The following is a 26,155-nucleotide window of genomic DNA, read 5'->3' as shown; positions in this document are numbered from 1 at the left end:
CCGTGGCGCCGCGACATCGAGGAGGAGTGCCGAGTCCGTGGCGGTGCCGCCGCGACATAGAATTAGGGTCGAGAAATATAAAGAAGAGCGAGAGGAGGAGGAGGAGCGCCAAGTGTTAGGGTTAGGGTCGAGAAAAAGAGAGAAGAGCGATAGGAGGAGGGGGAACGCCGTTAGGGATTTTTGCTTTCTTCATTTCAATTGCTATCCATCTAGCAATCTGTTATGATCATGACATGATGAATGAAATAATTGCTTTCTTAATTTTGTAGTGACATTGAGGTATGGCGGACGGCACCTTCGTCCGAGATGAGGATCAAGAAGAAGCGGTGTAGAAATTGATATATGAGAGTACCCGTGGGACGGAACCCGATGGAGATGAAAATGAGTTCGCATAATTTCTGAACGATTTCGGTGAGGGACTTGAGTCTGAAGAAATTAGAAGAGACAACGAAGTGTCCATAACAAACTCCGGCGATGTGTATATTTATGTATCAAGTCTATGTTCATCACTAGATGCATTCATTTATTTGTATTGCACTTATTAACGAATCATTTATCTTTTAGCCTTCTGGACCATCGAGCAAGTCTGTTAAAACAAAACGAGGCCCGACGCGAATTCTAAAGGGCGAGGGTAGGTTAGCCCTCACAGCATTTAAGGATAATGGTGAACCGGTGCATCCCAAAGAGCACTGCCGCAAATTTACAAATTAAGATGGAGTTCTTGTTAGGGACCATGTACCGATCAGCATTCAAGAGTGGCATAAGCCGAAGAAAGTGGAGACTGAAGCTAGTTATGTCAATGACGCGCTGAAAAAGTTTCTTTGGGAAACTCTACTGACACGCTTCAGCCTACCGGAAGACATGACGGGAGGCCAGAAGAATAAAGTCAAGGAATGGACTCTCAAGAAGATGGCCATACAATTCCAGACCTGGAAGGAAAATTTATGGGAGAAATATAAGAATGAAGATCCAGTATTCGATGATAATCTAGTGAAGATAAAGGATCACTGGCCCGCATTTAAGAGGTATAAGCAATCGTCTACTTTTGTGTCCCGATCGGTCACAAATACGATAAATGCTTCAAAGAAGACACTTTGGCATCATTTGGTGACATAGTCATCCCCAATGGGCCTGACGAAGAAGGTACCCAGGGTTTACTGGAGGCCCACGACCCTAAGTTTTATATAGTAGGAAAGATAGAATTGTATTAGGAATATTGACTTGTAATTGCTACGGGACGGTTCAGAAATCCTCCCGAACTCTGTAAACTTGTGTATCACGAAACCCTCGGCTCCGCCTCCTATATAAGGGAGAGTCGAGGGACAAAGAAAGGATCGATTCACTGTTTTCCACGCAACCCTAGTTTTCATAAGCAGTCGAGTACTTTTCCGGCTGAAACCTTCGAGATCTACTTGCCCTCTACTTCCAACTAAACCCTAGTCTACAACTTGTAGGCATTGATAAGTTAATCCCTTATAAATTGGCGCCGTCTGTGGGAATTAGAGGCGACAAGGTTCTGATCTCGATGGCACGTTCAACATCATCAGCATCTTCGGTAGCAAGCAACGCGATGGATCGAGGTAAACAGGCCGAAACCGCTCTAGTCGATTTTGTTCCTCACCCACCCTCCCGTATGGATGCATATGCGTATATAGAGGAGCCCATGGACATGGCGTTCGGAAGGTTCCACTTCTGCGTCGGGAAGGAAGGATCTCATCGTCTCGCAAGATCGGATTCAGCGAGATCAGTTGCAGTTGGTTCCGATTCATCGGGATCGCTTTCATTGTTCGAGTCCGGCGATGAAGAGTTTTCGTCGGCAATCTCCACCAAGCTTGCATCAAGCGATGAACTCGTCAAAATCTTCAGCAACATATCCGTCGGGTCGTCTGCGGACTCAAATATAAGCAGCGACTCCGACAGCGTCGACGATTTCGATCTTATCGACAGATCTGCTTCTATTCGTGAGGTCTTCGCCGATCTATATGACGGTGTCACCAATATCGACAACAATCAAGCTTCAACACATCACCAAGTGTACGCCATTGAGGAAGCAAGCCGGTCAGAGCCGGAGACATCAGAGGCTTTCGACAATTTGGGAAATCCATACGTCGATCCTGCTGATCTCACACGAGGTTTGGGTACCAAATACCTCGGTCCCGAACCTAGAGACAAAGTGCAGCTCCCGCAAGAAGCTTGGGATAGAGCGACAAGAGCCATGAATGGCACGGAGCCGATGAATACCACTGCAACAGTCGCGGAGTTGCAGGCGTACCAATATAGGCTAGCCCGTAAGGGAAGAGAGCTCGAAAAACAAGTAGTTGAACTCGAAAAGAGAAGAGCCGCTGCTTCTTTGTCAAGCAGGCGAAGGGCTGAGCTGAGCCGACATTCAGGAACTTCGGGAGACAACCACAGAGATGGCCGTAACAGGGCAAGATCTCGACTACAGAATATACCAGAGGCAGATAGGGAGAACTTGATCCAGAACCTCGACATGTCTTTCATATCGATTGACACGAGGGAATATTATCCCAAAAACCCCGGAAGCAGGATATATGGCGACACAGGCTTTTATATTGGCGAATAGGCCACCTGCAGGAGATCCAAGAGAGGCATTGTTTAACATGGCTTTGGCAGGAGTTGGAGTTATGGGGACAGCGTTCACGGGAACAAGCACACCTCCCGAAGGAGCTACAAGACAAAATAGCCCGCGACTTACAGCGGCAGAACAACCACCTCCAAGAACGTCGGCAAGAGATACAGTGGCTCAGACATGGGTCGATAGGGCGCGACAGGAAAGGAGAGAACGTCGGCAATCACCGGAAGTAGATGACGAAGATCTGTGTGGACTCCCCTGTTTTACACGACGAGTCCGAAAAACGCGAGTACCGTCATATTTCAAATTGCCTGATAGTTACAAAAAATTCGATGCATTGCAAGATCCCGAGAATTGGTTGGTTGATTACCTGGAGACAGTAAAATTGACAGGTGGAACTAAGGCAACGGCTATGCAAAGTATCCAGGTGTATCTAAGTGGTGCAGCTCGATCATGGATCAAGAAGTTACCACCTGGATCTATCGACAGTTGGGGAACCTTCGAGGACTTATTCGTAAAGAATTTCTTGTCTACATGCAAGAAGCCTGCGTCGATAGAGGAGTTGAGAGCTTGTCGACAGAAGTATGACGAGTCGATGAGGGCGTATATACAGAGGTGGAATATTATCAAAAACTCGGCAGAAAATGTATCTGACGAGAGAGCGATGGATGTTTTTGTCAGAGGGATCCGAAGGAAGGACTTCATCGAGGATCTAGGGAGAACTAATCCAAAGACAATAGCAGCACTCATGGAGATAGCAAATCATTGGGCAGATGGAGAGGATGCCGTTAACAACAAGCGACATAGGTCACCTGAGGAAGATCGTAACAGAAACTTCCAAAATAGACGGCGTTTTCCTCGCCAGTATTCAGATCACAACGGTCCCGGCCAAATATCGGCCGGCTTCCGAGGAAATAACGAAGGAAATAATCGAGATGACTATCAAAAGAGCGGGGAGCAGCGTGGTGACTATAGGGATGGCCCTCGTCAAAACAGGCAAAATAATGGTCCAAGGTTCCAGAGGTCGTATGTATCTCCCGAAGATATGATGAACGGACCATGCCAAATGCACTTTTACCTCGACAATAATGGAAAGAGGCAGTCAGGACACTTGCAGAAAGACTGCCGAACTTTTCAGGCGTTAAACAGATTTGTAGGGCATGCCAATGCACAGGCAGCAAACAGATACCCTCAGGGGCCAAGGAGCGAGGTTCATCTTCCGCGTCCTCCCGCAATTACAGAATAGCGGCAGCACCACCACCGCCTCCGTATATCGACACCAACGGCGCGGTCTCGATGATTCAGAAGGCCAGGCCATCCAACAGAGCTCAGAAAGTGATTTCTCGGCAAGTTTTTATGGCAGAGAAGATGCCTCTACCAACAATAGAGTATCTAAAATGGTCGGGACAGGACATTGGCTTCACCATAGCGGATCACCCGCAGCAAGTTCCTCGACCAGGGTTATCAGCTTTGATCTTACCAGCGGTGATCGCTGGATTTGATGTGTCGCGAGTTTTTATAGATGGAGGCAGCAGTCTAAACCTTATGTACGCAGATACATTGAGGAAGATGAACATATCCTTGGCGAACTTAAAACCAACGGATACGCGTTTCCATGGCATCACACCAGACAAGCCAAGTTATCCATTGGGGAAGATTAATCTCGACGTTCAGTTTGGAACCCGAGAGAATTACAGGATCGAGAGGTTGGAGTTCGAAGTCGTGGATTTCCCATCACAGTACCATGCTTTATTGGGACGACCCGCGTATGCCAGATTCATGGCAGTACCCCACTACACGTACTTGTTGTGGAGGCTCCCTGGACCCAAGGGACCAATTACGGTGAAAGGTAGTTTTGCGTTAGCAGATAAGTGCGACAAGGATTTCCATCGTCTGTCAGAAACTTTCGGGATGCAAGCAGAGTCTATGGCGTCAAAGCTGACGACAGATTACGACGTACTGCCAGACGTCGGGAGGCCGCTCAAGGAACCAACCTTTGATACTACCAATAACTCGAAGGAAGTGCAGGTGCACCCGACAGATCCTAAGAAGACGACAGCTATTGCCACAAACATGGATCTCGCATAGGAAAGCGCGCTCGTCGAGTTCCTCTGTGAGCGCTGGGAAATCTTCGCATGGTGTCCAACTGACATGCCAGGAGTAACCAGGGAACTTGCCGAGCACCCCCTAAATTTGGATCCATTGGCCAGGCCAATCAGACAACCCTTGCGGCGTTTTTCGGAGCCAAACCGCAAAGCTATGCTGTCAGAAATCAATCGACTCATAGAAGTTGGGTTCATGAAAGAGATACATACAGAGGCCACATGGGTAGCAAACCCAGTGCTGGTCCCGAAGAAAAATACGGAGGTCCTTCGCATGTGCGTCGACTTCACGTGCCTAAATAAACATTGTCCAAAAGATCACTTTCCCCTCCCAAGGATCGATCAAATTATCGACTCCACGGCAGGCTGTGAACGTCTTTCTTTCTTGGATGCATACTCTGGTTATAACCAGATTCGAATGAAGGAAGAAGATGAAGTCAAAATAGCTTTCATCACCCCTTATGGCGTGTTTTGCTACAGAACAATGCCTTTCGGGTTGAAAAACACGGGTGCAACATACCAGCGGATGATGCAGAAGTGCTTAGCCACACAGATTGGCAAGAACGTCCAAGTATACATTGATGATGTCATCATAACAACAAAGGAAGGATCAACATTGATCGATGATCTCAGAGAAACTTTCGACAACCTCGACAAATTCTGTCTCAAGCTAAACCCGGCAAAATGTTCTTTCGGCGTCCCAGCAGGAGAACTTCTCGGGTTCCTGGTGTCAGCAAGAGGAATTGAAGCTAACCCGGAGAAAATTCAGGCTATCGTGACGATGCGAAAGCCAACAAATTTAAAAGAGATACAACAGCTAACCGGACGAGTCACAGCTTTGAGCAGATTCGTCGCTAGGCTAGGCGAAAGGGCATTGCCATTTTACGCCTTGATCAAGCAAGGAGAAAAGTTCGAGTGGAATGAAGAAGCAGACAGAGCTTTTGAGGATCTCAAGCGCACAATCTCGACACCTCCAATATTGGTGGCGCCCAAGGAAAAGGAACCTCTCCTGTTATATATTGCGGCCACACCTCAGGTGGTCAGCACGGCACTCGTGGTTGAGCGAGAGGAAGAAGGAAAACTACATGGAGTACAAAGGCCGGTATATTTCATCAGTGAAGTTTTATCGCCTTCAAAACAGAGGTACCCGCATTATCAGAAGCTAGCATATGGAGTATTTACAACAGCAAGAAAGCTACGACACTATTTTTCGGCACATGGGATAATAGTGGTTAATGAGGCACCATTGTCAAATATATTGAATAACCCGGAAGCTACGGGTCAGGTGGCTACAAGACTGCCATTCCGAAGTGGACAGCGTATGAAAATAAACTGATGGATGCAGGAATCACTCCACAGACATGGGACTGGCCCGAACGGTCCAAGTTCTGGTTGTTCGCGCATGGGGCAGGGTTGGACCCAAAGACAGGGCAGATCGTTGCGCAGGGAAAATTGAAGGAAAAAATTAAGGCAATCGTACCGAAGCTTGTAGCTGCAATTGAACAGGTTCGAAAGGGAGAGTACATTCCCGATAGAGAGAATGACGAGCTGACACTCGCTCTGGGGAATCCTGAACACGTTGGATGGGTACGATCTCGCCCAGGTCTCACCATGAAGGAAGCGTTCCCGGAGTCCGCTGACACTTATAGAAGCCGTTCGCGAAAGAAGAAGAAGAAGAAGGAGTCAGACAGGTTAACGGAATTGTTAACTAGGGTGGAGGCGCTTGAGAAAAATCAGAGGCCACCTGATCACCCGCTGTTCCTACAGGATCCTCAAGCCGATGCCGCCCCATCTCAACGAAGAAGCAGTGTGGGTTCCACGCATCTTGACGGATGTGGAGGAAGCTACCCCGTGGATTATGTCACGGAGAAGACAGATTGCGAGCTCTATATGTTATTCAGGAACACGTCCGTTAAGGTGGCGGTCGGTTATGTTCACCCAAGTGAAGATGGAGCAACGCACCACCATATGCCCATTCCACCTGGCTGTGTTCGTGTCGGGGTGGATGAAATTGTTCCGGCTTTTGAAACAGTGGATCTTGATTTTCCTAGAGGTGATGATGAGAAGACACTTGCCGATGTCAAGCATGGTTTCACCCTATGGCCCAAGAAATACATCGTCCTTCTGCAAAGGCCACCGACTCCTCGTAGCAGTCCACATGAGCATCAAAGGCCTTCGACTCCTCCTCCTAGCAGTCCACATGAGCAGCAAAGTACACACCTACCTGAGAGGGACCCCAGCGTGAGTCCACCACCTCGAGATCCTCCGCGTAAGACGGCGCCCGTTAGCGCGAACGGTATGCCGCCTAGGAAGAGATCTAGAAAGGAGAAACCACTGCCGCCTATTGAGAAGTTACCTTGGGAAAAAACTCCCGAGGAAAACCAGGAAGCCGTTGACTCCCAGCTGAAGGCCTTTTTTGCTAAGAAAGCGCCAGAGATACCTTTTGAGAAGACACTAGATCTGGTGAAAGTTTATCGTACCGTCGAGAATCTATATGACCCTGTACCATCGCCGCCATCTGACTATAGGCATTCTATTGAAAGGTCGTATGACGATATGATGGAGGCGAAAAACCCCACTCAATCGGGTGTCACGGCATCGAAAAGGAAACAACAAGTCTACCAGCTCGGAGAACAACCCGTTCAATCGGTCCCCCCTCTCAAGGTGTTTGACGAGAAGGCCGTTCAAAGTTCTCGACAAAACACAACCGATTACCCCATGGCTAAGGTAGTATATAAATATGTTCAAGGGAAAGATTTGGTCGAGAATCTCGGGAAGCTACCAACAAGTATGTGTAACTTGCATACGTGGAACGGTATTGCCACAAAGGGAGGGATCGAGACTATCATGGTGCGAGTTAAGGAAGAGCACTACTTCCAAGAATACTCTGTGAGCGTTGACTTCTGCGAGCTTTTCCAGTTATACAATCTTCGGGCCTTCTACAAATCTATCATCAGTTGCTATTGTCTGTAAGTGATTTATTTATATAATTTTAGAAGTCTTTAGCACAGCTCCTTCATTATCTGCAAATTATAATCTTTTGTGCCCTATATTATGCAGATCGAAGATGCTCGAATGCAAAAGGGATGAAATCACGGATATTGGTTTCATTGACCCGGACACAATGCATGTCAGGACCATAGAAGAACCCCTCTATAACAGGGATACACCGGAGACTTTGCTAAGGTTTTTGAAGCGACAACGTGAAAAAAGGACAATACTTTGGCCTTACAACTTCCAGTGTTACTGTCTTATAACACATTCTATTTTGCTCACCATATGTTAAAATATTAACTGATGACTTATATATATGACACTACATATTTAAACGTGCGCAGGTTTCACTTTATTCTTATCGTCATTAAAATGTACGAAGGAGAAGTTGAAGTCTTTGAATCACTAACCAAAGAGCCTATACTATACAAGTCTTGTTTTCTTATGCTCAAAAGGTAATTTAAATTCTTATCGGTTTTTTTGTTAATTTCCTGATATCAACTGATTGATAACTCTTTTATACATTTTCTTTTGTCGGGCAGCATATGGGAAACTTTCATCAAGGAAGATCAGTCCTTTCAATGGGCACCGAAACTGATATGGCGTGCGAACAAAGTAAGTAGTACTACCTAGGTCCACACACCTTTATCATACTTGATTATTGTTTGATTGAATTATATTCTTGTACAGAAATGCGTGAAACAACCACCGGGGACTGATCTATGTGGATACTACATTTGCGAGTACATCCACAGAATTGTCAGCGAGAGAATGAATAATGAAAGAAATAAAGAGGTACGAAAACAATATTCACAAATTTATTTTGTTACCATAAGTTGTGCTGAGTTTCAGTAATAATTGTTTGATTTGTGATTTGATATATATATATATATACACACACACACATAGTTCATGTATTCATTTTTATCTTATTCTTTTATAGTTGAGAAGAAAGCGGGAGAAGATCTCAATCGAGGAGCGCTTCAAAGCAATTGGCGAGGAATTGGCGGGATTTTTCCTTCGGGAAGTCATACCACCATCCGGAGAGTACCACTATGCATAAAGATCTACATGTAACATATAGTTTGACTCGGAGTGTACCACTATGGTACATGTAATAGATAGTATGCCTCGGAGAGTACCACTATGCATGAAGATCGATCTTCATGCATGTACTACTTAATTTGCGATCTTATGCAATTACATGTATGTTATATTATATGCACCAACTTGATCTTCATGTACTACCTAAACCCAAACGCGTTTCTGGTGCATCGACGCGATATAAAACGCTATGATACCCCTAAACCCCTCTAAAAACCCTAAACCATGAATTCTCTGTCGCGGCAGAGATTCATGCATATTCCCTGCCGCGGGTGGCAACCTTTGGTACCGGTTCGTATTACAAACCGGTACCAAAGCTCCCTGGCCCTGAGCTCTCCTGGTGGCCCGCGTGGAGGCCACTTTAATACCGGTTCGTAAGGAACCGGTACGAAAGGAGGGGGGCTTTTGTACCGGATTTTTTTATACCGGTTGCTCAACCGGTGCAAATGGCCCTCAGGAACCGGTATTCATGAGCGTTTTTCTACTAGTGTCCAATCTGATTTTGCTCTAGTTTTTCTCTCTTCTCCTATTAACTATTGAAGTTCAAGGGATAACTTAGCCCATGAAGAGGTATCACGAGATTCTAGATTGTTATAGTGTATAAGTAAATTGCCTAGCCCTTTTCATCAGTTCGGAATTTTGGTTGTGTTGGCTAGTGCATGAAGCTTAACGTGGTATCAGAGCTCAGGGTCTCGAGTTCGAGTCATCCACGTATAGGCCTATGGAGCCTGCCTCTGACTCTACACGTGTTGACTTGTCTTCCCGTCTTCCTGTCATACTTGAGGGAGGTGTTGAAGTGTATAAGTAGATTGTCTAGCCTTTTCCATCAGTTCGGACTTTTGTACGTTGGTCGATGTAAACACGGCATCCGAGGAAATCGACGACTAGGTTGTCGTCTTCGGAGGCGAGTTCGTGGTCGGCGAGATCTTCGCGTGTTTGCGGGCCCACTGCGACGAACGCTGCACCCTTCTATTGAAGCACTTCCGTAGCTCCTAGCCAGCCCGCACTTCTGGCTCCAACACTGCCGCTGGAACTCCCGCACGTCGTCGCCTCTACCGCCACCATGGCTGCAAGACCTCCAACGTCCATGTGGCCGGCCCCTCGTTCGCCATGAAGCACACCGTCAAGAGCACTACAGCTGGTATGCTAACACGTGCAATAGGTTAGTCCTCGTGTCCGGCACGTCCTACCCGACAAAGGGCATTCGTTTGTTGACTGCGTCATCTTCAACCCGGTCACCCGGGAGGAGGCACTCCTATCCTTTCCATTGCCGCACCCGCAAAACAAGAGCGTGGAGCGCCGCATCTTCGGTTTTGGGTACAGGCCATCAAGCAAGGTCTACAAAGCTCTTATCCGTGAGGAAGATACTGATGATACCACAGGGTTGATGATTGTATCGTTGGATGGTAGAGACGGCCAAGAACCAAGGAATATGTTCTCATGCAACGAGGGTTTCCCCGTAATCACAGTCTAGACACTGGCAACACCGACGAAAAAGTGTACTTCCTTATCTACATAATCTACTTTACCAGCGAGGAGGGACAACAAGTGGACAACTGGGATGCGACGTCGGTTCTTGTTTTCGACGTTGACAACGAGGGTGTCACCAGCATTGCCGTCCCAAAAGGGAGGAAGGACATGCAAAAAGACAGCGAGCGGACGTTATGGCGCATGGACTCAATCCAGCCCATCGGATATAGCTAGAGATTCGCGCGCTGCTTTTTTGCAAAAAAAAAGACCCTGCGACTTTTTCGAAACCAGGAGAAAGTCCCACGAGACATATGTATAAATTCCCCAAATCGGGTTGAAACCCTAAAAAAAATTGCCCACCAAATCAGCCTCGCATGGCTCCACCACCGCCCTCCTTCGCATCGTCATCTCCAACCGCCACCGACCACCGCCGCCCTCCGTCGCGAATTCTGACGGGGAGGAGCCACGCGTCTTCGCGCGGGCGCCACCGTCGGGCAGCCTGCTGGACGCGGGAGAGGGCCGCCTCCTCGTCGCCGGGAAGCACGGTGCCGCCGCTATCCTCCCCGCATCCTCGTCGTCGCAGCTCGGACGCCGCTGTGGACCGACGGCCCCGGTGGTTGTTAGGATCAAGTGATCTTTTTTCTTTACTTCCTCTTTTTTTGGATCTTGTTCAGATCTTGTTGTATCTCGGATCCACTGCATTTGTTTGTTAGGATCTTGTTCAGATCTTGTTGAATCTCGGATCCGTTGGTTGCTAGGATCCAAACAATTGTTACTTATAATGGCAAGATTGGATACACACTGCAATTTTGTGAAGAACTTTTTTTTACTGTGTTAGATAGTAATGTTTAAATTCTAAAGAACTTCAGAATGAAAAAAATGGATCCACACTGAAATTTGTTAAGAACTTTATGAACAGCAAGGACTGCTAGATATGAATCTGGTAAAACCTAAGATTTTTTTGCGAAATCAAGTCACCAATCTTGATACGCATGAACGGTAGGAGGTATGGTCTTGGCGCCATACCGTCCTGGCCAAATGTGTGAGATACGTAGCCAGGACAGGTGATCTGGTTACTCACTCTAGATCACCGGTGGGAGCAGCTATACATTCTGGAGGGAAGCTCTCCGTGGGGTGATTCTTTGGCGGGCGCTTGGGACTGTGGAGGTGGCCCTCTGTTCGCTTTGTTTAGAACTAGCGGTGCCTACTTATACAACCTCCACGAGGCTGTAGTGAAAAAGGAACAAGGCGGCAGCAGCAACCAGCAACAGACTGATGGCTGTGAGCTCACTGGCGATCGAGTACGAAAGGTCAGGGCCATTCAAAAAACAACTAAATTTATCTCGTCCTGGTCGATGGGAGCTCTATCCCACCGAGTCTTTCAAACAACTTACTATAGTTATAATAAAAAAAATCAAAGGCAGGATGTCCGGTAGAACAACTTTCCTAGTCCATTGAGAAAGGCGAAGAAACATAGATCACAGTAACGTTTATCCAACTTGTTGGCGGAGTTTCGTTCTGCTCGTGGTCACCATACCGGAGGGCAACGTTGACCATTGCGTGTACTTAAAGAATCGTAGGACACAGTATCAGTTTCCTCCAACATCCTACTGAATTTTGTTACTATCACTCTATTTTGAACATACGTTATAACAGTTGTTGTTTCCTGTTGCTGCAGCCGCTACCTACTAACTACGCTTTACTAGCTAATAGAAGGATTTGCCATGGGGGCTGTTTTTATATACCGTTCCATCCACGTTATTTTGTGAAGGCGAACCTTTCGCCCCTTTCTTTTACCTTCCCCATGTCAATAGCATGAGCAACCAACAGATTTTTTCTAGTCATCCAGTAGCTATGCTCACAACACAAACAAGGAGTGCGCTATGTTTGTGTCAAATTCCGTTGCCTCTAAATTCCACCTTCGAGCGGTCTAGCTACCATTTCTTGCATAAGTGCACAATTCTATAGCTAGCATGCTTTCGTAGTGGCAAACTCCATCTGCGGTTTGAAGGAGCCAATGTATGTGCAGCCATACAGTGTACCCAAAGAAATAAACATTTTTTTTTCGAAATGGGGTGAATCCCCGGCCTCTGCATCGGTTGATGCACACAGCCTTTTATTAATAAAATAAACATACAAGTCGTGTCGGTTAAGCATATACACGGCAGTGTTGATAGCAAAATTGTACATCTAGGACATGAAGTATTTCTTTTGTGAAAAATCCAGCCATCCGTCCATAATTCTCAATAGCATTACAAGGAAATCCAAAAGTAATAAAAATTACAAAAAAGTTTTCGGACCACCTAGTGACGACTACAAACACTTAAACGAGCCGAAGACGCGTTGTTGTCCTTGCCCTTTCCTCATTGGAGTCGGGGAAATCTTGTCGTCGTATAGCTTGTTGTAGTAGATAGACGGAAAGTCATTGTGGTAAGACCCGAAAGGACAGGCGCATGAGAGCAATTGCCATCACCGATGAAGGAAAGCGTAGGTCAGAAGGAACACGGACCAAATCTGGCGAGATCGCTCCAGACAAACCTCCACAAGCGCTCCGACGACGCTAGACGCATCACCGAAATGGAACCTAGGCGCGAAGGACTTTATTTCATCTTTAGGAAGTCGCCACCACCACATCTTCCTGAGTAGAACACAAACCCTAAATAGTCCGAGGAAAAAATAAAAACGGAGCCCTCTATCGACAAGAACCGGGTTCCACCACGCCTCCATAGCCCTAAGGCCATATGAGACGAGGCTGATCAGTAGCAGCACCGACAGGAGGCAAGAAACCCTACTCGCATGTCTCTCTTCCCAGGGGAACGAAGGTTTTGCTCTTATTTCAGGGCATACTAATGCATTCTAGGACATGAAGTGTGTGTGAGAGAAGAAAAAAAAACAGAGGGATTGGTTGGATGTTCAAGAAAGATAAAAAAAAAATCAATGCCACCATTAGCTGGAAAAATAAGCGTTAGCAAATGGAATGAAATTTAGTCCTACTGTTAAATAAGAAAGAAAGAAAAAATCCATGTCTAGTAGAGAATCCATCATTTTACAAGTGTAAAATAAGGATTTCTCTCCTCTCTTTTCTTTGACACAAGCAGGGGCAAAAAGTCTAGTAAAATGATCTTGGAGATTTTTATCCCTTTGGATGTCTCGCTTTGACACATTAAAGAGTGTCACATAGGACAAAAGAGATACGGAATAACAATCACGATTGCGTTCGAGAACCTCACGCTACATTCATATATACACAATAAAGAGTTAGTTCCGGAAAACCAAATCTGATCCCGGGTGCATATGCACCTGGTATATATAAAACATATTTCCAAAACATAAAAAATTTAGTAAAAAAATTTAGCATATAGAGGGACATGTTCTATGTGTGCACGTAAAGTTTCACATAAAACCAACAATTTTTCTACCCTGTGTAAAAAAGACAAATAATGCCTCAAAAAATAGACTATTTTAGCACCAAAGATTTGTCTTTTTTGCACAAGGCACTGAAACATATCGGTTTTTGCTGAAACAACTTTGTAAGCATGTAATATGTCAAGGTATACACGGGGAATTTTTATTTGTATTTTTCTAACATTTTAAAATATGTTTAATATGCATTTCAAATAAAGGGTGCATATGCACCCGGGTGTAGAAACACCCTGCCTAGTTAGTTCTTTATACATTAGAGGAACACTGAAGTGGAGAAGGAGAGGAGAGATCAGATCACTAGCACAGTACCAGAGCAGCCGCGGAGGTTTTCTAGCAGATGTTATGACTCCCGGAGGCTGACCTGGGAAGTCATCGGACTCGGACTCCAACAGGTTCAATTAGGTAGAAGAAAACCGCTGCTGTTCAACTCCTAGCCGGACCAGCCGGACCGTTTATCTGACTTTGAGCGTGTAAAAAGCTGGAGTAGCATTTACCATCCAAAATCGAACTTCCATTTTCCTTCCAAAATAGAACAGTGGGCAAGTCAGACTAAGTGCAGAAACCTGACCTCCAGCCAGGTGTTCTTTCTCCATTTCTAAAAGAGCTTTTTTTCTTCACGGATGAGCTTATTTCGACAAATATGTGAAGTAAGTGCAACAAATGAGTCAACAGGAGGTATAGATAAAGATAAACAGCATCAGCTTTTCTTCACATAAATTCCGATGCAAATCCGCTATAGTAACAAAACGAAAAACCATCAGAAGGAAGTAGCAAGAGTTTCTACAACTCCATCAACAACAGACGTCTCTGGTAGTATCTGCAAATAAACCTGACCACCCCCAACCCAACCAAAGTAAGTGATTATCATGACCCTCTCCCCTACTAACCATTACAAAAATTGGTTCCACCGAGAACATCTACAGCTCGTCGTGGTCCTCGTCCTCCATGCCACCTTCAGCGCCCTCACCACCTGGTGCGCCGCCGGACCTCTGGTACACGGCGGTCACGATGGGGTTGCACACAGCCTCCACCTCCTTGAGCTTCTCGTCGTAGTCCTCCTTCTCGGCAGTCTGGTTCTCGTCCAGCCACTCCAGAGCCTCCTTGAGGGCCTCCTCGATCTTCTCCTTCTCCTCGCTCTCCAACTTGTCCGCCAGCTTGTCCTTGTCACCGACGGTGTTCTTCATGTTGTAGACGTAGGTCTCAAGCTGGTTCCGGGCGTCGATGCGCTCCTTCACCTTCTTGTCCTCCTCGGCAAACTCCTCCGCCTCCTTCACCATCCGGTCGATCTCCTCCTGGCTCAGACGCCCCTTCTCGTTGGTGATGGTGATCTTCTCAGACTTGCCGGTGCCCTTGTCCTCCGCCTTCACGTTCAGGATACCGTTGGCATCCACCTCGAAGGTGACCTCAATCTGAGGAGTGCCCCTGAAATTTAGTTCAAACACAATCAGTCTTAAGCGTAATGTTGCTTCCCACATTATTAGATTCATTGTCTCTGATTTCGAAAATAACAAACCTAGGAGCAGCAGGAATGCCATTAAGGTCGAACTTGCCGAGAAGACGGCAGTCCTTGGTCATGCTTCGCTCACCCTCAAAGACCTGCAGATATATGCAAAGGTTAGGTCTCAGCTGACTGACACCAACAAGTTTCAAGTCAGGGAGAAGGTTGTTCATTGTCTGTTACCTGGATGGAGACGGTGGTCTGCTGGTCCTGGTAGGTGGTGAAAACCTGCGACTTCTTGGTGGGAATGACAGTGTTCCTGGGGATCAGCTTGGTCATGACTCCTCCAACAGTCTCGATACCGAGGGTGAGGGGAGCCACATCGAGGAGGAGGATATCTGTATCAAGACAGGATCATAGTTGTGTAAGTAGGATGTTTCCAGCTAGTAGGAAAAGGAATATGGCAGTAAGAAGATTCATTGTACCTTTGGTTTCATCACCACCCTCTCCGCTCAAGATGCTTCCCTGGACCGTAGCACCAAAAGCAACAGCCTCATCAGGGTTCACACCCTTGCTTGGCTCCTTGCCGTCAAAGTAGTCCCTGAGAAGCTGCTGGACCTTGGGAATCCTGGTGCTACCACCAACAAGAACAATCTCGTGGATCTGGCTCTTCTCAAGGCCAGCATCGTCCATGGCCTTCTTCACAGGTCCCATGGTCTTGCGGAACAGGTCGTTGTTCAGCTCCTCAAACCTGGCACGGGTCAGTGGCTCCGAGAAATCAGTCCCATCAAAGAGGGACTCGATCTCAACACGGACCTGGTGCTGGTTGCTGAGGGCTCTCTTGGCACGCTCAGCTTCCCTCCTCAGCTTTCCAAGAGCACGGTTGTCCTTGCTGATGTCCTTGCTGTACTTCTTCTTGATCAACTTGATGAAGTAGTCCATGATTCTGTGGTCAAAGTCCTCACCTGGAGAGATTACACAGCTCAGTTATTTGCACGACTCAAAGCTCAATGACATGATAAACTAGCTCCCAGGTCTAGTAAACGAAGCAATGCATAAACCGAGGGATTGCCGAGAGCTTGTTGTACAACTAATGAACACCATCTCAAGACAGCAGTACTACAAAACATATTTTGTGCAATTGCAACATGTGGCATTAAAATCAATTGTACAGTCTAGAAATCTTCACAGAACATTCATGATTTTAATCAGAATCAGCAGCTTGTCTATATGAATTTCCAGTGGTAGCTAATGGCAGCATAGCAAAAATACTAGTGAAAGACAGCAGATATATACCTCCAAGATGGGTGTCACCGTTGGTGGCCAACACCTCAAACACACCGTTGTCAATGGTGAGGATGCTGACATCGAAAGTACCACCACCCAGGTCAAAGACAAGGATGTTCTTCTCGCTGCCCTTCTTGTCCAAACCATAGGCAATAGCAGCAGCAGTCGGCTCGTTGATGATCCTAGCAACATTGAGGCCAGCAATCACACCAGCATCCTTGGTCGCCTGTCTCTGGGCATCATTGAAGTACGCTGGAAACAGGAACAAGTAGAAGTGAGCAATGACAATTCATATAGTCTGGCACTTCTGAATCAGAAGAAACTGAATGGCACCAATACTAACCAGGAACAGTGACGACAGCGTCATTGATCTTCTTCCCGAGGTAGGCCTCAGCGGTCTCCTTCATCTTTCCAAGGATCATGGCGCTGATTTCCTCAGGGCTGAACACCTTGGTCTCCCCATCCTTGATCTTGACCTGAATGTAAGGCTTGCCCTCCCTGTTGACAATCTTGTAGGGCACGAGTTTCATGTCCCTCTGCACCTCCTTGTCCTCAAACCTGCAACGAAAACGCCACAGGTCAGGCACCACATATTACCAACAACCAACACCAAAACAACATCAACTAAACAGGGAAAGCAAAGCGGCATTACTTCCTCCCAATGAGACGCTTGACGTCGAAGATGGTCCTCTCAGGGTTGACAGCCGCCTGGTTCTTGGCAGCCTCACCGATGAGCCTCTCGCCATCGGTGAACCCAACCCACGAGGGCGTGATACGGTTTCCCTGGTCGTTGGCGATGATCTCGACATGGCCGTTCTTGTACACGCCGACGCACGAGTAGGTGGTCCCGAGATCGATACCGATCACCGTGCCCAGCTTCTTGGCCTCCTCCTTGGCAGCGCACAGTGCAAACAGCGATCCTGCACACGCATCAGCAGCAAGTAGATAAGCCAACGTGTTGTATATTAATTAATGCGATGTCAATGGAACTGGAAATAGACAAAGCTGCGTAATTTCGAAGTAAACATGCATGATTCAGCTCGTGCCGGGGAAAATTCAATTCAGCCACCTTCGTGCATTGTTAAAAGTGAATGATTTTCTAAGGTGGTGTTTCTAGTTTCACTGCTGCTACGGTAGAATCATGCATAGCCCTCGCGACCGACAGAATTAGTTCCTAGGATGTCATAATTCGCTGAACTGTGAGCCTAACACTATTCCTATCAGCGTTAAGGCCAGATCGCGGCACCAAAGCAAACAGAGCCAAATCAAATCCGTCCGCCGGGCAACTACACACCAGCACTGGATCAAACCTAACATGCTAGATCATCACATGAACTACAGTTATACAAGCAACCGACTGCTACCAAAACCAAGCAGCCATTCCTAGATCAAATGAGCTACAGTACTACTAAGCAATTTAGTCGAACGACAAAATTGTCCTGAACACCCTGATCCGTCGAAACCAGTTCGGTACACCTCGGGCTCTGCGGCGGGAACATGCGCGCGCGAGCGAGCGACCGCCCCGGATCGCGGCTCCATCGAGATCTGACCCGAGGTACACAGATCCAAACAAGAGAAAAACGAAACGAAAGAGCAGGCGGGGGCGATCGAGATCGAGATGGCGCACCTGCGAGCAGGACGCCGAGCAGGAGCGCGGACCCGCGGACACGATCCATCGCCGCCACGACGCTCACCCCTTGTTCGCCCTCCTCGTCTCGAGCCTTCTCCTCTCTTCGCCTTGGCGTTGATCTCCTTTGTAGAACTGGGTTTGAGTTTTAAGGAGATGTTCGTGTGTGTGAGAGATTTATAAACGAGGTGGCGAGATCCAACTGAGCTCCCCGTCGCGGTGGCCGGAACGTCATGGGTCCGAGGTGGACGAATTGAAAGGTGACACGTGGCGGGCCGGGCCAATCGGGGCGGCCTCTGTGCTGGGGTCGCCGCGGCCGTCCGTGGCGCCGATCCGACGGCCGGGATGGCGCGCCTCGACGCGGAGCCGCGGGATTGGCCTGGGTCGCGTGGATCGTTCGAGCGAGTTCGTTGCCGGTCGGTACACGCCTGGCAGGTGGGTCCGGGACAAACTTGCAAACTCAGATTGTTGTTGTACTAAACGGAATACTCGAAGCTCAGATTGTTGGCAGCAAGCAGCTCGTATATTTATTACTCCGTATTACTGTATACGTCCATGTCCTGGTTTAGAACAATGACGATGAACGTGCTAGTACCATTTTAGCAGCTTCAAATTCGTGTCCTTCTGTTTCGAAGCCGTATATGACACTGCTATCAATTTTCACAAATGCGAGGAGATGATCATCGGAGCATCCCTCGACTCGAGTAGCACCAAGGGTTAGGGTTAGGGTACTGGATTGTTACCTGCTAGTCCCTCCGTTCGGATTAAATTGACGCAGAGTGGTGCTAATTCTAGCATGCAAGTAGTGTTGTCTCACGTCAATTAAATGTGACCAGAGGTAGTACATGCTAAAACGGCTTATAGTAGCACCGACGGTTTATAGTTCCTCTCCTCGGGGCCCAAAGTTACAAACCTGTGTCTAGTTGTACGCGGTAAGCATTAACCTGCTTCCCGACTAATCGCGATGTTTCCTTCATGCTTCTTCTCGGGAGGGGTGCGACCAATTCGGTAAATACCAATTGAAGTTTGCAAACCAAAGTAGCACAGTGAAGCCGGACGCTGAGGCTGGCCATAGTGCTAAGTATCATGTAGTAGTATCATGCATATAATATTTGTGTATGATACTACTCCGTATCTCTATAGTGGGTGATATCATGACGCAGTATCATAGCTATGCTATATTTATTGCTTTTTAGAATCTCAATGCAAATTTGTGTACAAGATTTGTTAGGCATTAACTTTTCTCGTAATATGCGCTATGATACGGTATCCACCTATGTTACTCTAATCTCCTCTCTCCTTCATAATTAGCTGTCACATCAACATTTTTGTGGGACCAATGTGCATGATACTAGCTAAGATACTAGCACTATGGCCAGCCTGAATTCCAAATCTATGAGCATCGGCCTCGTGATTAAGTGGATTTGGAGATGTCGACAGCATCTCCAACGGTTGCATGCATGTATTATTACGGTCATAATACCATAACAACTTAGATATCGTTGTTAGCCCTCACAAGAAGGTTCCTAGTCTCAATTCTAAACACTAACACACAAGATGGGTAAACCGGAGCTCAATGTTCACGTGACACGACTGCTGACTCGGTGGAGATCACACTCACAGAGATACCAAAGGCTATTTGAAAAATCGTCCCACCGCCAAACTAAGGATGGCAATGGGCAGGGTATGGGCAGGGTAGAGCAATACTATACCCATACCCATATAGTAAATGGGTAGAAACTTCTACCCATACCCGTACCCATAGGTATAAAACTTTACCCATACCCATACCCGGCGGGTAGGTTAGATCGTACATAAGTCAATCAGAATTTTACATTTATCGATAACAAATTCGTTTAAAAAATTAATTATCTCAACTCAATAATAGGTAGTTGAGTACATAACAATTAACATAATATAAAAATCACATTCTCATATTCTAACTCATAATTCAACAAAAGTAGACGTGTCACGTATGAATTTGACAATAAACGGGCAGGGTATGGGTATACCCGTGGGTACGAGGCTATAACCGTGCCCTGCCAATGAGTTAACGGGCAGACCGGCAGATGGGTACTACCCATGGGTATAAAAGTGTACCCATACCCTGCCCATGCGAGTACGGTACCCGCGGGTACCCGTACCCATGGGTAAAATTGCCATCCTTACGCCAAACAAACAACAGTGGCCGAGGTCGGCAATGGATTATTCTACAACATTCATTTACATCACACTTTTGGCCACAAAGTAAGCCAAGAATCTTAATTCGTAGCAAAACCCGTGTTGTCTTCTTTGTACCCTTTTGTTTTTGCGGTTCCATGTAATATATTGATGAAACAAAATCTTTCTAAAAAAAATTGGTTTGTAATGCTACCTTGATAACAGGTTTGGGGCTTTGTATGTGAAATTTGATGTATGACATTCGGACTTCAATTTGAAATCTAGCAATTTTCAACTTAGTTTTGGAAGAAGTTGAGGCAATGCTAACAATTATCGGGATCGCTATACATCAAGCTAAACTTGGAAAGACAAATCTTAATTCATAGCTCAGGCGTGTTCTTCTTTGTATTTCCTTGTTTTTGCGCTTCTGTGTAAAATGGATATACTTAGTTGACTTCATTTTAAAATAGTGTTTCATTTAGGTTTATGAAGGGGCCATTTTGAGTTTTGTGTAAAGAGTCTTCTAATGCAATGACACGCAAAGCTTTTGCGTGTTCGCAAAAAAAGTTTTGTGTAAAGAGTGGCAGGAGATGCGCCTTTCATCCAAAAAAAACATGTTTTCATATAGAGACGGAGTTAAATGTGTGAAAGTATAGAGATGGTAAACCTAGAGGGGGGGTGAATAGGTTTCTACAAATTTTAATTCTTTCTTTGCAATATTAGGCTTTGCGGAATATAAAGATGAGCCTAATGCAAACTAGGTGAAGCAACCTATATGAGGATACAACTAACTCAAGCACGAAGGCTCTCACAGCAGCTAAATCACAAGTAAGGAGTTCGGTTAGAGATAACCGATAGCACGCGGAGACGAGGATGTATTCCCGTGTTCCCTTGCTTTGCAACAAGGTACGTCACGTTTGGAGGAGTGGAGGTCCCACGAAGGATTCCCCGCGCCACGAAGGCTCACCCTATTCTCCGGAGCCTATCCCACGAAGGAATAGCTCACTCACTTGTGGTAGACTTTGAGGTAGCCTCCAAACCTTCACAATCTTGCCCGGAGCAAATCCACAGCCCGGATGCTTCCGGACTCCTCTTGCCCACCTAGGGTTTCCAAGGAACCCTAGGAAGCAAGCTTCTCAATGAATACAAGGGGGAATGAGATTTGGCTTGGTAGAACGGTAGATCGGGTCCTCCTCTAGTGATTCCCCTGAGGGATTTGAGTTTGGGTGGAGGAGGAGGGAGATCTGAGGCTTTTGGTGTTTCTAGCAATGGAGTAGGAGAGAGAGAGCTCAAGAACAGTTTATAGTATGTTGCCTAACCCTTCCAAGGTAGAAGAAGGGGTATTTATAGTGTTCTTCAAAATCTGGCCGTTGCCACTTGCCACCTCAGCATTCTTCCCGACAAACCCGGTCAGACCGGACCACAGACCGGACAGCCCGGCCGTGAGGCCGGCCGGACCGGACCGGTGACCGGAGCACCTTTGCGTCGTCCCGGAGCATGTCCGGTTGGTGCCCGGTTGCTGCCCGGCTTCCGAGCGGTCGACCGGACGTGGTGCCGGACCCGCCGGCCGGAGCCCGGCCGACCGGCCACGGACCGGACCTGCCGGTCCTCCCGTGGAGCCCGGTTTCCGACCGGTCGACCGGCCTGTACGCCGGACTGGCCGGTTGCTGGCCCGGTTGGACCGGGCAGGTGACCGGATTTCTCCCGTAACCCCTTTTGATTGTTGTTGAAATGGGGGTCACCTTTAGCCTTCTTGTTCCATTGATACACCTTTATACCTCTTTGGCTAATACCTGGGAATCATCTAGTAGTCATGTATTAGTCCAAATACACTAGCACGGTGTCATTGTTACCAAAATAATGGATAAGGGTAAAATACCCTTACAATCTCGCCCTTTTTGGTATACGATGACAAACCGAGCTAGAGTCACAAATAGATATTATGATAAGCTCTAAACCTTGATTCCATATAAGATATTACGAAAGCTCCCCCATAGTGTGTGCACTTGGAGAATTTGCGTTTGAATGCAAAGTGCACCACTTGTGAAACATGAGAAGCTCCCCCAATATCTTTAGGAAACAAGCATGGTATGGAGATGTGCATATCAAGATATATGAGCATAGCACACATAAACATCCTAACATAGAGTAGCACACATAATAGTCGTCCATACACATCCATACATGAGTTATTGGAAATAGCAAATAGTTCTTGAAAAACTCAAAGTAAGCAAGCACAAGCCATATAAAATCCAAATAAGGCAACTCCCATGGCTTGTGGCACACAAAGAACCCCGTGGTCCTAGACTCTACTCTCTTCTCCCCCTTTGGCATCGGAACACCAAAAAGGCGAAGAAAAGAGGAGAGATGCTATCGCACCCATCGCAGGTGTCCAAAGCCAAGCGAGGAGGAGCTCTCGCGTGCATCATCATCAACCGCATCATCATCATCACCCGCATTATCATCAGCATCCTCAGCAGCAGGAGAGGGAGCACGAGCCATCCTAGTAGGAAGAGCACCATGAGCGTACACGGAGTAGTCGAAGTTCCAAGCATCTCATCTGTAAGAAGAGGCATCTCCCACTGAGGAGCTACCACAGGCTCCATCTCGGGTCCAGGAGGAGGAACAGGGTGGTTCCTTGAGGCCATGAATTCATTCTGGCGCCTCCGTGTCTCCTGAGTCATAGAAAGAGTCTGATGTGCAACATCATTACCGTTCTTGCACATTTGGAACATGCATGTAAAGAAACGAGCAGCCCCATGCTGGGAGCGCCGAGACCGACCGGAGCTAGCCTCATGATCATGGTGTGCCTTGGAGCGGCGCTCGCAGGTGGGCATCATGGAGGGAACGTCCGGACGAGTGGCCTCCCGAATGGGAAACCCGAAGAGGTCCATGATGACTCTTTCACCACGAACGTTCCGAGGAGCGGGAACAACGTAGTTGATGAGCCGCTGAACATACTGGGCGTAGTTAGGAGTCATGCGGTCCATAATGGCTCTCTTCAGTTCACAGTAGATTAGATCACAGCCATCAATCTTCCTTACCCTGTCCGGATGACAATAGTACATCAAGTTGAGGTGATAGTTCCGAACTTCACTGTGGTCGCCGTACTTGCCGATGAGGTTCTCACGGAACAGCTTGGCAAGTACCGTATAGGAGTAGTACATCCCGTAGATAGTGGGAGGTCCATGTGTAGGGTTCGCAGGATAGCAGAAAGAGATGTCACCCTTTGTAAGCCTGGACCGTGAATGAATCCTGTATCCGGGATTACTGTCATCACCACAACCCATGGCTGCACGGAACTGAGAGTAGGAGCATGAGTACTTCGTCTTGCCGGTCATCCAAGTGAGGGTGCGGTCCTCATCATCATGAAAGAAGACAGTGCAGTGAAACTGGCGGACAAGGAGAGGACAAAAGATGGGATCATCTTGGGTATCATCCGGCTTGAGGCACACGAGGTCAAACAATCCCAGACCCTTCAAAGTTTGAACCACAAAACGGTACTTTGTGGCTTCATGCAGTCTAAGCTCGTCAGGATTGATGGCCTTGGGTGATACAATATTACCATGCTTCATGAACTCATGAGAATCATAGAAACCCTCCCACAGAGCTGCTTGTGTGTTGGTCCGTAAGGCCTTGTCCGAACGAGTGTAAGTTGGCTCCTTGAAGCGATACGGATTCACCGTCCTCCATTCCCGCCACTCAAGACGGTTTGCAAGCCCAACATTCATGGTTGGCACTACCTCATCATCCTCGTGGACAACTTGCTTATCCTTGTGCTTGGTAGCAACAGACTTGGTTCGACCCCGAGCTGAGCCGCCAATGTCGCATCCTGCTGAGCTTGAGGAGGAACGCGGCTACTAGAGCGACGAGGAGGATCAATCCTTCCTCTCTTGGGAACACTGCCACGTGGTGGCTCACCACTCCAACTACCTGTGAATGAGAAAATAGAGCAAGGATAGCAGTGGGGTAAGTGTACATGTCATCAGTAAGAGAGAAACCAAGAGAGCATAGCATATATTCAAGTGTAGTGATGAAATTGTGCGAAAACTGGGCAGCTCGGCGCAGAGGCCGGTCAAACCGGACAGCAGACCGGACTGGCCGGTTTCCGACCGGTTGACCGGGCCCTGAACCGGGCCGGCCGGTTGAGCGGCCGGTCGACCGGGCGAGTGACCGGGTATATCGAGTTGTGATGATGTGCCCAGATTTTCTACCACAAAACCATGCAAAAGCTCATAAACTTGAATATAGACTATAGCAATGTAGTGGAGAAGTGCATTGTGGTGTGAGACACTCTAAAGGCATGAGGACTTTACAAACCCTAACCCTAACCCTAAGTTTTCTCAATTTTCCTCAAGATGTGACAATGGGAGAGGGAAAACACGAAGGAGAGGGGATGAAAGGGAAATTTACCCGAAGACATTGTCCTTGTTGCCCAAGAGAGCAAGAAGAACACGTGGAAAAGCCTTGAGGACCAAATCCCCAAGATCTCCCAAAATAGCTTGAGAGGGACCAAATCCTTGGGTGAAGATGCTTGAGAGGTCCCGATCTATGTTTGTGTGAAGTTTGGGGAGAAGCTAGTGGTGGGAAGTGCCTAGGACGTGGTGGAGATGGTGGAGGCGGCGGCCATGGAGGTTTCAGAGGTGGGGGATAATGAGGAAGAAGATCCCCAAGGGGTATCCTCTCCAAAACATAACAGCCCGCACGGCCGGTCGGGAGTCCGGTCAGACCGGGCTGGTGACCGGCTGACCCGGCCCAGACTCCGGTCGACCGCTCGGAAACCGGACCGTCCGGTCAGGGACCCGGTCCAACCGGACCAGGGACCGGCCAGCCCAGAATTTCCTAATTTTGCCTCGTTTTTGCCCCTATGCTTTGTGTAATGTGTGTGAGTGCTCAAATGATGACATGTACATATAGATAGATAGATGATGATGAGATGAGCATAGACATGGGGTTGGAAAACACAAAGTCCTCTAGGCATACCCATTGGAGAGAAAATCCAAACAAGATGTGAATAGCAACAATGGGCATGATTCGAAGTGTATATCAAGAATCATAAGTCATTTTGGAATGATTTTTGCAATAAGATCATTTGGCCTTATATAGTCAAATCAATTTGTAATGAAGGCTCAATGAGGGGCGGGGGATTACTCCCCCTATGTGAAAGCGCAAATGTCATGTGACCTCGAAGAGACATGCTTGGGTCCATATAATGACATTGGGTCTATTTATGTTGCACACATAGGTATGCATCATACCAAGACATGGTAAGATGACTATCCCCATATGTGCTATACCTCTAAGCTAGATAGCAAGATAAATGCAAGAATATAGTGCAAGAAGTTAATCAATCCAAGTTTTTAGGATCAAGAATACCAAGTTCTCCTCTCAAGTTAACAAAGCGGGCTTCATCCAAAGGCTTAGTGAAAATATCCGCCAATTGGTAGGTTGTTCCCACATGAGTGAGATCAATATCCTTATTGGCAACATGATCACGTAGGAAGTGATGGCGAATGTCAATATGTTTGGTGCGACAATGTTGAACCGGGTTGTTGGCGATCTTTATTGCACTTTCATTGTCACAAAGAAGAGGCACCGTACCAAGAGACACACCATAGTCTTTCAAGGTTTGCTTCATCCATAACAATTGAGTGCAACAAGATGCCGCGGATATGTATTTGGCTTCGGCGGTGGATAGGGCGGTGGAGTTTTGTTTCTTGGATGACCAACTCACCAATGACCGGCCAATAAATTGGCAAGCCCCGGAGGTAGACTTCCGATCAACCTTATCACCGGCCCAATCGGAATCCGAATAGCCAATGAGTTCAAAGGTTGACCCCTTTGGATACCATAGCCCGAGAGTAGGAGTGAGAACAAGGTATCTTAGTATCCGTTTGACCGCCACTAAATGGCTCTCCTTGGGAGCGGATTGAAAACGAGCACACATCCCTACACTT

General features: G+C 47.1%; 1 protein-coding gene across 1 annotated transcript; it reads right to left on the bottom strand.

Moving 5' to 3' along the window:
* Positions 1-14,368: 14,368 nt before the first annotated feature.
* Positions 14,369-18,164, bottom strand: LOC124691470 (luminal-binding protein 3-like). The gene is made up of 8 exons (XM_047224747.1): positions 18,039-18,164; positions 17,064-17,331; positions 16,755-16,969; positions 16,421-16,663; positions 15,610-16,089; positions 15,368-15,522; positions 15,200-15,282; positions 14,369-15,108 (listed from the first exon to the last, which is right to left on the bottom strand). The coding sequence occupies exons 1-8, from the start codon at positions 18,085-18,087 to the stop codon at positions 14,604-14,606; spliced, it is 1,998 nt and encodes a 665-aa protein (XP_047080703.1). The 5' UTR covers positions 18,088-18,164; the 3' UTR covers positions 14,369-14,603.
* Positions 18,165-26,155: the final 7,991 nt, after the last annotated feature.

This window comes from Lolium rigidum, chromosome 2, assembly GCF_022539505.1.
Source record: "Lolium rigidum isolate FL_2022 chromosome 2, APGP_CSIRO_Lrig_0.1, whole genome shotgun sequence".
Classification (NCBI taxonomy): domain Eukaryota; kingdom Viridiplantae; phylum Streptophyta; class Magnoliopsida; order Poales; family Poaceae; genus Lolium; species Lolium rigidum.
This window is presented reverse-complemented; position numbering and strand designations above follow the sequence as displayed.

Excerpts from the sequence above, each read along its gene's own strand:
- LOC124691470 (XM_047224747.1), bottom strand. The coding sequence starts at position 18,087 with ATGGATCGTGTCCGCGGGTCCGCGCTCCTGCTCGGCGTCCTGCTCGCA. Across the intron at positions 15,523-15,609 it reads GGGTGGTGATGAAACCAAAG|ATATCCTCCTCCTCGATGTG; the intron begins GTACAATGAATC and ends GTCTTGATACAG. Across the intron at positions 15,109-15,199 it reads GGCATTCCTGCTGCTCCTAG|GGGCACTCCTCAGATTGAGG; the intron begins GTTTGTTATTTT and ends ACTAAATTTCAG.